Here is a 16,702-nt window from a genome sequence, read left to right as displayed (position 1 = left end):
TATCCTTAGCCAGTGGAACGTTGACCACTGAGGAAGGTTCACCTGTGTTATTGTATGCATCTATAATAATGAAAGCTCACATTTACATAGAAATTTAAGATCTATCAAAAATACCCCAAATAATTAAACACTAATAAAATTAAATACATAAGCATAAAAATTAGCAAAAAGTAAAATGTGAGCCTCTTAAAGATTGTGCTTGTGGATGGTTAGTCCATGAAGTTTCTTTCAAACTATAGTCTTCAAATACAATCCCAGCAACAGACTGTTTGCAGCCTGTCAGTTTACTTAAAAACAAGAGGCTTATCATTATTAGACAGGGAATTCTTTGGCCTTGATAATATATGTAATTAAAAAAAAGAAATTATTTTCAGCCCCTTGTTGGCCCCTATCACTTCTGCAGTTGATGATAGGGTGACTAAAAAGAAGGCAAAGGTTGCTATGAATCACACAGACCATCTACAAACATTCATTTAATTCTTGCTATTCTAAATGTGAGATCCTTGTCTAATACACTATTGAATGACCTTAATCACTTCCATATTGACATTCTCACAATAAATAACACCAAAAGGCAGAAAAAATTTGAAGCTAGATGGAAGTATGGTTCCTAGGATGTCCTCAGAGAGGTAAATAAAAGAGTTGACAGACTTGTTTTCATGTAGTGAGAGTAAAGTAACAGATGGATAGCTTGAGGATTGCATTGGTACCCATGTAATATTTAAAGGACATAGAAGAAAGCCTAAAGCATATTGGAAAGTTCTTCTGAGGTGGATTTAGGGAAGATATTAACAACAGTTTATGCCCTACTCCTCCCATTTGTCAACTGACCAACAAGGATTTATTGAGCATCTACTATGCTTTTAATCCTCTCCTATATTAAGAGTAGGTCTCCATGTTGTAGTAGAAAAAGTCCTAAACTTGGAGATATAAAGTCCTGAGTTTGATTCTCAACTTCAGCTAATAATTGTATGCCTCTGGGGAAATCAACTTATTTCTTTGAATGTTATTTTTCTCCATGAAATGGAAATATTAATATTTGCTCTCCTTACTTCACAGTGTTATTGAAAGGAAAGCACTTTATAAATCGTATAGTGGCACATAGGTATCCTTCATTCTTCCTAAGACTAGCCTTTTTTTGCATGAGATTTTCATCCCGTCTCTTCTTGCCTCACAAAATCAAAAATTCAGAGTTGCAAGGATTTTCACAGTTCGTCTGGACCAACTCATGACTAAACAGGAATTCCTTTTACAACAATACTTCACAAGTCGAGTGGTCATCTAGCTTACTTAAAAACTTCCAATGAGGGAATCACATTTTTGAGGTAGTTTATTTCACTGTAATATAGCTGTAATTTAAAATATATATATATATATACATATATATATATATATTTCCTTCTATCAAGCTTATATTCACCTCTCATAAGCTTCCTTTATTTGCTTTTTTGGGATGAAGAAAAGAAGTCTGACCCCTCTTTGAGGGGGCAGCTCATCAAACACTTGAAAAAATATTGTCCTTCTTAAGTCCTTCTCCCACTGCCCCTTGCTAAATATTCCCAGTCCTATCAACCAATAATTATATGGCATGATCTTAAGGTCCTTCACTGTCCAAATATTTCCTCTCTCATCATTTTCCATTTTTATTTCCATCAATGTCCTTCCTAAAATGTGACACCTAGACTTGAACTTCTTAATAATTATTAATATACAGTATACTCCATATGTGGTTTGAACACTGTGGAATTACCTTTTCTCTAGTCATGGATACCAAGCCTCACATAATAGAGTCTTAGATTGAATTAGTCATTTTTGGCCAATCATAAGTCACTTAACCACTTCTAACAGCTGTTAAACAATTATCTAAGACTATAAATTACCCACATCAGTGGGCAGAATGCCCAAGCTGATAAAATAGCAAGCCTAGATTTTCTCTTTCCAAACATTCCAAAATACACCATTGACTGATATTGAACTTACAGTCCATTAGACAAACCTTTGTCCAGTCACGCCTCTCTTATCTTGTATTTTTGAAATCATTTTTCAAAAACAAAATATAAAACTATACAGTTATGGAGGCAGCTAGGTGATGCAGTGAAAAGAGCTCTGGCCTTGGAGTCAGGAGGACCTGAGTTCAAATCTGGCCTCAGACACGTGACACTACTAGCTGTGTGACCCTGGGCAAGTCACTTATCCCCAATTGCCTCAGTAAAAAAATTAACAAAAAAAAGCCCAAAAAACAAACTATGCAATTATACATGTGTATGCTGTTAAATGTTTAACAACAAATTCTCTAAAAATGCAGGCCACTCCAAGTTTAATTTGTGCTATTAACATTTTCTCCATCACTTCTTTAAGTCTAGAGACAATCAATAAAACAATAAGTCAAGACTCTATTTGTAGAATTTGCTGATTTCCAAAGTAAATACTCACACTGAAAATTTAACAATTGGCTCTCTTAAGCTGGTAAAAACTAGCTTCAGAACACTGCAGTTATCTTTATTTATCTTTATTAATTTTTTTTGCAAAGGAAAAAATAAAACAATCAAAGTGGAAGCAATTATTAGTACAATAATAATAATAGAAATGTAGAATTTAGAACTAAAAGAGATCTTGTAGCTCTTGTAACTCTCTCCCCGTCCCCCACCTTATCATTTAATTTACAGAATAGGAAAGTGGGGGCAAGATAAAGAAAAAGCTCCAAAAATATCACACAACTAGTAAGTAGCAATGTTCTAGACTTCATCTTGGATTCATTCTCTGTCAACCAATGTGTAAACTATTCTTTTCAGCTTTCTATCATCTGAAAATTATATAATATGTACATATATGTGCATACTATTGACCACATCATTGATAAATATGTTACACAGTTTGGGGTCAAACATAGATTACTTTTTAACTCTAGTAACTATTAATGACTATTGTTTGGGTCTAAATATTTGATTATTTTCAGATATACATCACTGTACTATGATCTAGCTCAACTCTCTGAACTTTGTCCAGAATAACAGCACAAAAATTTCTGTCAAAACATTTGCTAAAAATCTGGATAAAGCATTTGTTGCTCAGTCATTTCAGTCATGTCAGACTCTTCATAGTTCCATGTGGGGTTTTCTTGGACAATATACTGGATTGGTTTGCCATAAATCATACATATATCCAGAAACTAAAAGTCAACCACTCTCTCACATATTATCAAGTTCTAATTCTCTCCCCTTGATTCTTTTCTATTTCCTTATAAATATATTCAGGCCTCTGCAATAAAACAAACAAATAAATAAACAAAAACAAACAAATAAATAAGATTCTCTTGAGCCTTTTACCCCATAAAGTTTCTATTTCTGTCCTTCTCTATCAACTTTTGAAGAAGCTGTCAACAGCCAATGTTTTCATTTACTTTCTATGGACTTTCTCCTCAATCTCTTATAAGCTTGTTTTCATCCCCAGTGAATGAAACACTAGATTTGATAATGGGGTAAAATGAGTCAGAATCCCAAATCTGGCATGCACTACAGCATTGGATTTGATGTTAGAGGATTTGGGTTTAGATTCTAATTCTGCCATTTACTACTTGTATAACCTACCTTTTCATTGTATTAATTTTTTTGGAACTCTGTTTTCTTACTTGTGAAATCTGGGTTAAACCATATGATCTTTAAAGTCCCCTCAAGCTCTAAAGCTATGTGATTTCTGATTCTATGAATTTCTCTGAACCTAAGTCTCTTCATCTCTTAAATGGGCATAATCTTACTTGAAATACTTACCCCATAGGGTTATGAGGAAAATACTGTGTAAACCTTAAAGTATTATATGCATGAATTATTATCACCACTATATTTCCATTGACCAGATCTATCTTCCAGACATTCAAGAATATGCATTACATTCTTTTGGCTCTTCTCCTTTCTCACTACTTATTTTCTGCTTCTTTTGATATTCTTTCCTTTCATTTTGACTACTTCATTTGGATGTTCTTAACTTTCCATACCTGGCTTTCATTTCTCTCTATATACAATCACCTTTGATCATCTGATTCATTTTCATTATTTCAGTTATCACATCTTTGTAATGGATATTCATATCTTTATTTCCAAAAATTACCACTCTACCAGGATGCAACTAACTGTAGGCAGTTTTCATCTAGATGTTCCATTGGTACTTCAAATTCAACGTGTCTCAAACTGAACTTGTTCTTTCCTTCTTTACCCTACTGCAAAGGGTTAATGGAGACATCTGAAAATAGCAGCATGTTTCTGAACAAGAATCATGGTCTACCTAATCCCTCAAACTTACTGTACCATGCGAGCCAACTTACCTCTTCATTGTATTGTACAGTGCATTATCTACCATATGTATACTTTCTTCCACAATACTGATAATATGAGATTTTTCAGTTCCTCCTGCAAAGGAAAAAAAAATAAAACAATCAAAATGGAAGCAATTACTAGTACAATAATAATAATAGAAATGTAGAATTTAGAACTAAAAGAGATCTTGTAGCTCTTGTAACTCACTCCCCCTCCCCCACCTTACCATTTAATTTACAGAAAAGGAAAGTGGGGGAAGATAAAGAAATAGCTTCAAAAACATCACACAACTAGTAAGTAGCAAAGCAGAATTTGAGCCCAGTTTCTCTGAATCCAAATCCTGTGTCCTTTTCTGCATATGGCAATGCAAAAAATCCAGCATCATGTTTAGCTTTACTCAAAGTATCTAGCATCTATGTTTTATTGTCACTGAATGTCTCTGGAATCCAATTTACCTATTTTAGTTTATGTCATATTTTTTTTGAAAAAAAAAACAAACAATTCAGAATTGATACAAGATTTTTAGGTAATTTAAAAAATATATCCTGATAAGCTAGCCATTTCAAGCTATCATTAAAATTACTTTTTCATAGTTTATTGGAGCTGACTTTTTATTTGCATTTTGATAAACTGAGTATATCAGGGAACTAGAATTGAACAAGAGAGTAAGCTGCATGGCCTTTGTGAAATTGCAGATCTCTTTTAAGAATCCAAAACTTGTCCCCTGAACAAAGGCCCATTCTGTTGACAACCACATTTCTCACATCCCTCCATTTTTCTCCACTCACATGATCCCAGTTATAGTTCAAGCCTCCATCATCAAGCCCTCATCACCTCTCACTTGGACTTTTGCAGTTGTCTCCTAATTGGAAAGTAGGCCTCAAATTCTTTCCCCTCTCCAAAATTATAATTTCACCCACAAAACTACTCAAGTAATATGCCTAAAGTGCAGGTCTGATAAATATAAATTTCTTGTTCAAGTTAAGGAACACCTTGGAGAATATAACATGTTTCAAGCACTGTGCTAAACTCTGGGGACAGACAATTCAAAGAGCTTCCAATCTATTTGGGTGAGACATCATGAAAACAAGATATGTGGAAATAAGATATAAGCAGGGCAAGTTGGAAATAATCTCAAAGGATATCTATATATCTATATATCTATATAGATATATCTATATAGATATATCTATATCTATATCTATATCTATATAGATATATCTATATATATGGAATCCAGTGGTGCTTATTGAATATCCTTTGAGATATATGTATATATACACATATATATACACTCCTTGGGGGTTAGCACTGTCTTGCTTGCTTGTACTAGTGTCTAGAACAATATCTGGCATATAGTAATAAGTACTTCATAAATACTTTTGCACTTATTTCCCCCATTTATCCAAAGCTTAGGTCAAACCATATTATACATGAAGCCTTTCCTAGTACTTTCAGTTGCCTATTTCTCCCTTCTTCCCCACAGTGAGTTATTTATTGGGAGGTTCACTCTCCTAATTGGTGTTTCCCTAGAGTGAATGACAATTTCATGAGAGGCCCTAGTCATGCTCATTTCACTGTAGCTCAATTCACTGTGGGCACTTCTCCGTTTCTTCATCAGCTGTCTTTCCCCTAGTTTGGGTGCCCTTGCCACCCTACCCCCTTTCTAGCTTCCTTTTATGTGTTTTCTTTCCTCATTAGAATATAAGCTACTTGAGGATAGGGCCTAGCTTTTTTTTCTTCTATGTGCTTCCCAAGTACTTAGCATAGTGTCTGGCACGTAGCAAAAAATAAATCCTTTTTATCTATTTATCTATCATTTATGTCTGCCTATCTTTCTATCTATACATCATCTATCTTTTCATCATTACCCCATTTGTTTACATTTTATATACCTATATGTGCATCTGCTGTCTTCTCCGATAGAATGTAAGCTCCTCAAGGGCAGGGTCTATTTCAGTTTTGTCTTTTTATATACAGGGCCTATCCCAGTGGTCTACAAGTAGCAGATGCTTATTAAATGTTTGTTGGCTGATTGATTTATTCCAATCAGCTGTGATAGAATACTACAATCCATGAGGAATTGAAGTAAAAGATTACCTGTAGAGAGACACATGCTGAGCACAAGAAGGTCACTACATATTATAAGGAGGAATTGTACAGAGATCTGTAAAGGAGGTTACTAGAGAAATGTGTAGCTGGGAAAAAATGCTCAACCAGTCAAACAGTGAGAATGAGAGATAACAGTTGATGGACAATGTGTGGGTCTAACCCTCTCTTTTTACAGAGGAGAAAATTGAAGCCCAGAGAAGCAAATATACGTACTCTTTTTTCAGGCTACTAAATTCTCTTTTGTGAACATAAATGACCTACATTTGACAAAATTAAATGAATTAATTCCAATTCTAACAAACTCATCCATTTGCAGAAACAAGAACATTTAAATAAATTTGAAAGCATAGGGAAGTAAAATGATTATGGATAAGTTAATGTGTAGTACTTTGTCCAGGCAGTAGCTGGCTCAGTGGATAGAACACTGGGCCTGGAATCAGGAAGACCTGAGTTCAAATCTGTCCTTAGGTACTCACCAGCCGTGTGACCCTGGGCAAGTCACTTAATAACTGTTTGCTTTAATCCACTGGAGAAGGAAATGGCAAACCACTCCATATCTTTGCTAAGAAAACCCCAATTGGGGTCATAAAGAGTTGGATACGACTGAATGATTTAACAACAAGGTTTGTCCATACTCTTGCCCTATTCTTCCTTCACAGTGCCCAGTATATAGTAAACACTTAATAAATGGTCATGCATAAAGAAAAAAAAAACACTTCAAAGTGAAATATCTTTTCACAAAAGTGAGTTATAATGCATTTAGTAACTTAAAACAATTCTTCGGTGTTAGTTGGCCTCAGAATGCAGCAGCTCTGTTTCCTTGCTATCTAGTACCTAAAAATAACAGCTTCCTTCTGACCTCTGCAAATTATTCTTGGCCGATTTTCAATATTTGTTGGGACAGTTCATTACCAAGCAGGGTTTTGATACCCAGTGCCTCATTCCCTTTCAGGGGAAGTTAAACAAACCTGTGGGATCACACCCAGGATCTTGCTGTTCTCAACAAGTACTCCTTTTCAATGATCAAAAACTCCATAATCCCTTGATGAGATCATGACCTCCTATTATTCCATGTCACTCTATGCCTTGTCACTCTTAAACCTATTCACTTTCCTCTATGAGCTCCAGTCCCTCTACCCTTAAATACAATCCTAAATTATTACTCTTTCTCTGATTTCACTTTCCTTCCTTTCCAATCTCAAACCTCTAGTTAAAAAGTTCGAATGTACCCTAACCTCTACTCTCAGATTTCTTGCCCTATTGTCCTATCCATGCTCACATCTTGGCACATTTTAACCCTGGAACACACATACAATAATTCAAGACTACTTCATTCTTGGTTAACTTTAATTGATTAAAAAATATTACAGGATGAAATTATAGGATCAAATCCTGCCCCCTTTTAAAGATATATTGTCATTGGTATCTATGTATGATGCAATAAAAAGTTAGATTTTAATTTTTTATGCTGATTAACTTTTTTAAACCAAATGTTCAAAACCAACAATGACCCATAAATTATAGACATCTATCGTTTTCCTTTAGCTATTTTATGACAAATTAGATAGTTTGATTGAATTATTCACCTTTTCACCTAGGACTCCTCTAGAGGCATCCAGGCTCTCAAAAGGATTTAGCAATGCTATGGTAAATGTCACTGAGATTTTTTCCCTATGGCATGACCTGGGTGATGTTATGGCAAATTCATTCTGGATAATTTGGCCAGTCCTGCTAATTCACTGAAGCCTAAAACACAACCGAGAAATAAGTTTTCTGTCAGTATCTGATGCTGGACCTCTGCATCAATAGGACTCCTTAATTTCAGGGTATCATGTCTGTAGGAGTACTGAGGGTAACACCCGCACAACAATCTCATGTTTGAAAAAGCAGTTTAATCATGAGGCCTTTTGTCTATTTTCTTCCTTAATATCTCCATTTAACTTCATTTTATTTTAAAAAATGGAACAGTGACAAAATCTCAGGCAGCTTGATTTCACAGAGTAAATCACAAAGGAGAAGAAGCACAAACCTGTTAGTAGAAAAGACGTAGTCAAACCTTGCCCTCTGAGTCAAAAGTGAATTTAAGTGACCCCACTGCTAATTATAGTAATAGCTAACTTTTATATACTGCCTACTATGTGCCAGGCACTGTACTAGCTTTTTACAAATGTCATTTCATTTGATCCTCATAACAACCTTGAGAGGTAGTTGATGTTATTATTCCCATGTTACAGATGAGGAAACTGTAAACTAACTTGTAATTAACAAGCTCTGTGAACTTGTCTAAGTCGCTTCCACTTAATAGGCCTCAGTTTCCTCCTCTGTAATAAAATGGTTAGACTAAAATCATAGTATCACAGATTTAAAGCCAGAAGGGACCTTAGAGTTCGTCTAGTTTAACACTCTCATTTTAGACCCAGAGAGGATATGATGATCTCTAAGATTTTTTTTTCTAGCTTTGGCAACCTATGATTCTCTCAACACGTCATCAATAAGAACTAGGTGTTCACTGGAGGGAGTTTTCCGCTTTTAAAATGGCATAGCTTTCAATGCTTTCTTAGGAAATTACAGTACTTAATGAGGGAGGGAGGAAAGAAAGACTAGAATAAGCTTTTAGACAGCACCTGTTATGTGCCAGGCAGTATGTTAAGTACTTTGCAAATATTATATTTGATCCTCACAACAACCCTTTGTGGTAAGTGATATTATTATCTTCTTTTTACAATTGAGGAAATTGAGACAAATTTCTTAATCGATTTGCCCATGGTCACACAACTAGTAAGTGTGAGAGGTTGGATTTGAACTAAGGTCTTCCTGACTCCAGGCCCAGGACTCTTCACTGTGCCACTTAACTGCCTCCAATGACAACCAATGTCTTTCAGTAAAATATGTTGAAGGGACAGCTAGGTGGCACAGTGGATAGAGCTCTAGCCTTGGAGTCAGGAGGTCAGGAGTACCTGAGTTCAATTCTGGCCTCAGATACTCGCTATTTACCAGCCGTGTGACCCCGGGCAAGTCACTTAACTCTAATTGCCTCACCTAAAAGCAAAGAAAAATTTTAAAAAATATATACATATATTAAAGATTTTTAAATTTTTAAAAATTTACCTGTCAAGCACCAATAGTATAATTTTCTACTTTTACACCAATGAAAATATTAAAAATAAAAATTTATTTATTTATAAAATTTATTTATTACTTACCCCAAAAGAAATTGGTGCTTTTCTGGATGAAAGAGAAGAGAATTTCAGTGCAGGCCACTACGATTGATATCCCTAACACAACATAGACTTTCATTCTAAAGAGAAGAAGACATCCAAGAAAAAAAAAGTCCTCTATTAGAGGCTTCAATCAGCACTCATTGGATCACCATAAATCTATGTGAATAAGTTGTCATGCCCATGCATCTGCAGAACAATGATGCCTTCAGAATAAAGAAAGAGCTGGTTGACATTGCAGAAAGATGGATTAAACTATATTCAGAAGATGTAGATTCAACTCCCCGTGTTGCTACTAACTTCTGGGTCTCAGTTTCCTTCTCTGTAAAATGGGAGTTTGGGGCTAGATCATGGATGGAATCATAGGTTTATAGTAAGAGGGAACTTCAGGGGTCATCTAGTCCAATCTCATTTTACCAATGAGGACAACGAAGCCCAGAGAAGTAAATGAAAATATGGACATGTTTTCATAAACAATAAGTGGTAGAAAATGGATTTAATCTCAGATTCTTTGACTCTGAAGCAAGCTCTTTTCCCGTTGTTCTACACTGCATCCCTACTGATTCTAAAATTCATATTCCGATTAGGCTTGGTAGTGTTTTAGTGGGAGGTATTTGTCAATATGGTTGGTATGGGAAATCCTTCTTATACAGACTACAATCTCTTTGTAACTTATAGCATACAAGTCAAAAAGAGTAGCCTGAAGCTTAGAGGTCAAGTTATTCATCTAGGACCATACACTGGCTGAGTGTCAGAGGTAGGATTTGAAAACTAGGTCTTCCTGACTTCAAGTTGGTCACTCTTTTACTGTGCCATATTATGCTTCTTTCAAGACATTCCATAAGGGAATGGTGTTTGTTGATGACCAAACATCCCATTCTGTGCCTATGCCACACAGCACACCCTATTGGTTATAGATATATATGCCAAATGGAACTCATAAATGACAGTTATTGAAGTGTTTAACTTTTTTTGTATTTGCAAGGTGAGTGTTGTATCATAATCTATTCTAGCAATTTTATAGAATTACAAAGGTTGCAAAACTAGAAAGTGGCAGAGTCAAGAGTTATAATTTCATAGATTAATGGAGCTCAAAAGAACCTTAGCTATCATCTAATCTGATTTTCTCATTTTACGGATAAGAAAATTAAGGTATAAAGTGAATTGCCAAAGGTTGCACAGCTAATTGGTGGAAGTGCTAGAATTCAGATCCAATTTTTCTGATTCATCATCACCTATACTCACTTCTTTTCTTTAATCACAATAAAAGAGATAGTCATACTGTCACTAAGGCACATTCCTTACTCTTTGCTGTTGTTTCCATTCCCTGCTTTCTGTTCTAGCACCTTCTTCTAGTTCATAAACATTTCTTCTCATTCATCTATCTTTAAATTCTCCCGTGTCACATGGCTCCTTCCCATCTATCTCAAAATAGGCTCAGGTATCTCCCCAATCCTTAAAGAAATCTGTTGACCATTTTATCCTAACCAAGTACTGTCCCTTCTCTTTTTCTCCACTTCACCGTTGAACTTCTTGAAAGAGTTACATACTTTTGATACTTTTAATTCATCACTTTCCATAATGTCCTTAACCCTTAGCAATCAGACTACTGCTCCCAGTACTCTACTGATACTGCTATCTCCTAAACACCAGATCTGGGAGTTGTCCTTTCCCCTTTTTTCTTCAGTATTCATCATACTTTAACTCACTGAAGCTTTTGACACACAATTTTAGGTCAATGGACTTCCAATCCAGATCTCTTTCTACCTTTTTTTAACTACATTATAGAGGCACTCTGATAGAACACTTGGCTTTGTGGTCAGAAGACCTGGGTACAAATCCTTGCTCTGCTATTTGCTACCTATAAGACTTTATACCATTTACTTGACCTCTCTGGGCCTCAGTTTCCTCATCTGTAAAATGAAGAGAGGGGATTAAATGGACTATAAAGTCCTTTTCAACTCTGATTGTAAGATTATCTTCTAATAATCCTGCAGTTGATATATCCTTTCATCTATATGGGTTAAGATATTATGCCTTCCCATCTTATAAGATTTTTTGCCTATATTTTTCCATAATTCCTTTCTAGAGGGCTCCACCCAAGATATAAGGTCTTCTTTTATGTCTTTTAGCATGTCACTGACGTAGGTATAGCACTTGGGCTATCCTTATGTTACTCATTGGTCTCACTACATAACTAGTCAACTTTTGATGATTATTTACCTTGATGGTATCTGTTATATCATTTGTTGAATATGCATCACTATTGGTAACATGCTACCACCAATTAACACTCACCTCCATCTCTCCATCGGGCTTTAGGTCACAATTTTGATTCTTAGGAAGATATAGCATCATATTAGGTAAGTTAAATTGTCATAGATGGAACTGGAAGGAACTTTAGAGAGTATCTATTTGAACCCTCTTATTTTACAGAAAAGGAAACTGAGGTCCAGAGGGGACAAGTGATTTGACTGTGATTATACAGAGAGTGTCAGAGCTGACACTTGAATCCAACCCTCTTGTCTCTTACCCAAGTTTTCTTTCCATGGTATCATATTATTTCCTAGGAGTTGTACCCATAAGAAATTAATAATTAATAGTCCATGTCCTTAACTGATTGGTCCCCTTGCTTCATGAATCTTAAAACACTTCAGTTCTAACTAATCTATCTTGATGAAAATTCATTTGAACATTTGCCCTCATGGATCAACACAATTTTAAATTAATAAAGCTCTTCAAATTTGAGCCCTTTACCATTTCAAACAGAAAAATCAACATACCAACTTTACTAAGGCAAGGGATTAACATTCACTAGCTAACCCAAATCATGGCTCTTCTTAGACCAACTTCATGAGTTTCAATGATAAATTTCTCTTACAAAGTGAAAAGCAAAAAAGTCTTACAGTCTGACCTTTTTTCCTCCTCCCAGTGGAGGCAACGATCTCACACCGTTCTATACTTTATTGTTGGCTGTAACTCTCCTGAAGTGTGAACTCCAAATGCTTACCTGAGACTGAACTACTGACTATATAAACCAGTGCTCTGCTCTAATGCACACTCAAGCTGTTAGGAAATCAGATGGTTTGGGGCTCTTTGACAAAAAATACTTGGGTAGTATTTTAATATTTGTGTCAATTTTCTATGTCTACTCTATCTAGTCACAAACAAAGTATTAGATGGAGCCCACAAGCAAGAAGCAGTTAAAGGTGGCTAAAAGATTCCTGGACTGAAGGGTCAGAAGTTCTGTTTTAAGATCCAATTCCAGCCACTTAATAGCTGAGTGTCCTTAAGCAAATCATTTTGCATTTTCTTACCTGACTCTGAAAAATAGAGATAATAAAACTCATATTTCCATGAAAATTTATGGTTAAAAACAAAAAAAACACAACTTAGGGTGTAGATAGTGCAGAGAAGGAAACTGACAATAGGAGTGGAAGTGATGTGCTCGTGATCACATAGCTAGTAAACATCAGAGCCAGAATTGAAACCCAATCTTGGTGTTCTGCCTTCAAGCTTAACACATGCTATGTTATGCTATGCTACTCTGCTTATCTTCATTACTCTTATCAAACCTACCTTGTACCTATCTTGTAGCCCAGCTCCTGTTCTGGCATTTTGCCTGCCCCAATCTAGATATTGGCACAATTGTTTTTCTGATTCTGTTCTTGACTTTCCTAGAGATACCTTCACTTACATCTCTCTCTGACATCCTATTTATCTGATATTCAGACATGGACTTTATTTAGACTAGCATCAACTTTCAAGTGCTTGGCCTTAACTTTTGTTATCTGTGTAACCTTGAATCAGACATTTTTCTTCTCTGAGGCTGCTTCTTCCTCTGTAAAATGAGGGGATTGGAATATAATGGTGATTTTCAAACTTTTTTTAATTGTGAAGCCATTAGTAAAAAAATTTGAGTATCTACCATGCCAATATGTCTCTGTCTACTATTTATAAATTATCCATGCATATTAGTTAAGAGGTAGTGTGGTAGAGTAGATAGAGAGCTGCTCTTGAAGTAGGATAGAACTGAGCTGAAGTTTGACACATATTGTATGTGTGAGCTTGGCCAAATTCCTTAACCTCTCAGTATTCTGGGAACTCTTCTAAGATTATAAGTTGCAGTGAAGGACCCCATCTGCATTGGGAGAGGGAGTTTTATTATGTGGGAATCCCTTATACCAGTGAAATCACAGGTTCAATCCTTATTCCTATCCCAACTATACTAAAAATTATATACATTATAAAACTTACACAAAAAATGAACTCTAAAAAGATAAGATAAAGATGAAGTGATATTTGATCCTAGACTCAATGGGGAGCCACTAGAGTTTATTAAGTAGAAGACTGACAGGAAAATTACTTTATAACTATGGAGAGAATGGATTAGAAAGAAGAAAGATTTGAGGCAAGGACACCAACTAGGGGAAACTAAGTGGTGCAGTGGATAGAGTATTGTGCCTAGAGTCTGGAAAGTGAGTCTTCTTGAATTCAAATCTGGCCTTAGAAACCTACTAACTGTGTGACCTTGTGCAAGTCCCTTAACCCTATTTGCCTTAGTTTTCTCATCTGCAAAATGAGATAGAGAAGGAAGTGGCAAACCACTCTGGTATTTTGCCAAGAAAACCCCAAATGGGGTCATGAAGAGTCTGATATGACTGAAATGACTGAACAACAACAAGGGATATGAGTAGGTGCAGTTGCATTGGAGACAAGACCCACAATTGTACACCTTGGATCATCTTCCCACCCTGAGATTGGTTGATAACACACCTTGAGGTTCAGAGAGTGGCCCCCACTTTGGAGTCCAATAGAGGACCCCTTCCAGCTCAAACTTTCCATTGTTACATACTTCCTTTGAAATCCCAAGAGGGGGCTTCAGGATGGTGTTCAGTGAAGATCACAGATAGGTTAATTTCCTATTTTTGATGCTTTTATTTTACAAATGTGTGCAACAAGGCAGGGTAATGTGGTCTAGTGGAAACATAACTGGACTAGGGCTCAGAGGCCTTGTTTTGACTCCTGCCTCTGCACATATTAACTGACTAAGATTGGGTAAAGTCACTTCTCAGTGGTCCTAAATTTCCAATTTTGTGAACTGAGAGGGCCAGACTAGATGATCTCTAAAGTTCCTTACAGCTCTTACTATCATAAACTAAAAGCAAGCCATTAGACACTTTGTTCCTAGTACCAGACATACACAAAGAACAGGACCACATTCCATAAATTTTATTTCACAAGCACGTGTTCAACTATTTCCCTATCTCCAACATAGTTAAGAATCTAGACCTCACAGCAGAAAAAGAGCGTTAGCTTCTGTGATTTGGGGAGAGCTTAACAAACAGGAATTGTTTATTGAGGCCAAGAATGTATCTCCCAGCATGTAAATAGGACAAATATCAAGCACTCTCTAGCCTTTCTTTCAAGGTAAACAGTGAAATCATAATGACAAGCTGTTTCTAGTTCAGATATGTGTTAGCATTGGAAGCTTTAAACCTCTTACTTAGTGGGCTTTATTTATTTATTTTAGTTTAAAAGAAAACTATTATTTTTACTCTCAGGGAAAAATCAAAGTTTTCACTGTTACTTCAATGTTCAAGTTCAAGTTCAATCTTCCCCACCAAGATGTTAGTTGTCTACTAATGTTAAAGTTATCTTTGTTGTTTGGTAGAGAAAACTAACATATTCATTTTCTTTGACCATCCCAGTCCTTGAAAATAAATTCATTCTGGACTCATCTTCATTATATTAATTCTTTCTCTCTTTTTAAGGAATAGAAAGGTTCATGATTAATATGAAGTCCCAGTGCAAAAACTTGCAGATACTCTTAGTAAAACTTTCTTACTAAATATACAGCCATGTGGTAGAATGAAAAGAGCTCTTGTTCAGAATCAGAAGATTTGGGTTCAAATCCTGGTTTTGTCAGACCCTGTTCCTTCTCTGGGGATAGATATTAATCAATTGACCAATCAATAAGCACTTATTCAGTACTTATGATATGTCAGGCATTGTGCTAGGCATTGAAGTTACAAAGTTGTGTAACCTTGGGCAATATATGAACTTATTGACCCTCATTTTCATCATCTGAAATTGGGCTAATAATACCCATTTTGCCACTTTCACTGATTAGAGGAAACTAGGTGTCGTAGAAGATGAAACTCTGAGCTTGGAGTCTGGAAAACCTGAGTTCAAGTCTAGTAGACACTTCTTAGTTGTGTGATCCTGGGCAAGTCATCTAACTGCTGTTTGCCTTAGTTTCCCCATCTGTAAAATGGGGATAATAGGATCTACTTCCCAGGGTTGTTATGAGGATAAAATGAGATGATATTTGTAAAGTTCTTTGTAAACTTTAAAGCCCTATATAAATTCTTTATATATAAATGCTAGCTATTGTTATTGTTTGTTGTAAGGATCAAATGAGAAATTTAGGAAAGTGTTCTATAAATGCTAACTATTATTATGATTTGATGAGTTTGTGTCCATTTTTGAATATGTATCTGAGTGTTTGTTTTTCTTAGCACTTATTGATTAAGGCTGCTCCATAAACCTTCTCTTCCAAAACATTTTACGGTTTTAGAGCAACCCTGAAGCATTGCCCTGATTTACAGATGAAGGAAGTCAGGTTCAGAGAAGGAAAGAGACTTGCTCATAGTTACATGGCTTGCAATGTGGCAAAGAAATGCCTCTGGATCTTTAAAGAGAGGGCCAGTAGATCGTGAACTCCAGAGCTTTCCAAAAGTGAATTTAGCAACAGACTTACAATCTGTTGTCCAAATACTGATCCTTTTACACTTCCTGATTGGTTCTCTTTTCTAATCCACTCAGTGGCTATTTCTAATCCCCTCAGTGGCTATTCTAAATTCTCTTTTTTGAGCTCTTTATAGCACCATCTCCTCCTCAGATATTGGAGATAAAAAGATTTTTTTTTTAAATGACAGTCCCAATTCTTCCAGGACCTACATTCTACTGTGGAGAAGCAAAAATGTGAATGTAGTTAAGTAATGTAATAGAAGCTAAGGTGTGATAGAGGAAAAGAAAAAGAAACGAAGAAGAGATTTT

The 16,702-nt window shown here is 35.7% G+C and overlaps 1 protein-coding gene across 1 annotated transcript in view; it reads right to left on the bottom strand.

Annotated features, from left to right (window-relative positions):
- The window catches only part of TPO (thyroid peroxidase), a 206,482-nt gene extending 196,763 nt beyond the window's left edge, over positions 1 to 9,719 (bottom strand). The window contains exons 1-2 of the mRNA XM_027840445.1: positions 9,626 to 9,719; positions 4,319 to 4,403 (exon numbers count right to left, since the gene is read on the bottom strand). Coding sequence (XP_027696246.1) covers positions 4,319 to 4,403; positions 9,626 to 9,719 — 179 coding nt within the window. The remainder of the gene's footprint in view (positions 1 to 4,318; positions 4,404 to 9,625) is intronic.
- Between the last annotated feature and the right edge of the window lie 6,983 nt (positions 9,720 to 16,702).

The sequence above is a fragment of the Vombatus ursinus genome, unplaced genomic scaffold, assembly GCF_900497805.2.
Source record: "Vombatus ursinus unplaced genomic scaffold, bare-nosed wombat genome assembly UNPS02014841.1, whole genome shotgun sequence".
Lineage (NCBI taxonomy): Eukaryota > Metazoa > Chordata > Mammalia > Diprotodontia > Vombatidae > Vombatus > Vombatus ursinus.
This window is presented reverse-complemented; position numbering and strand designations above follow the sequence as displayed.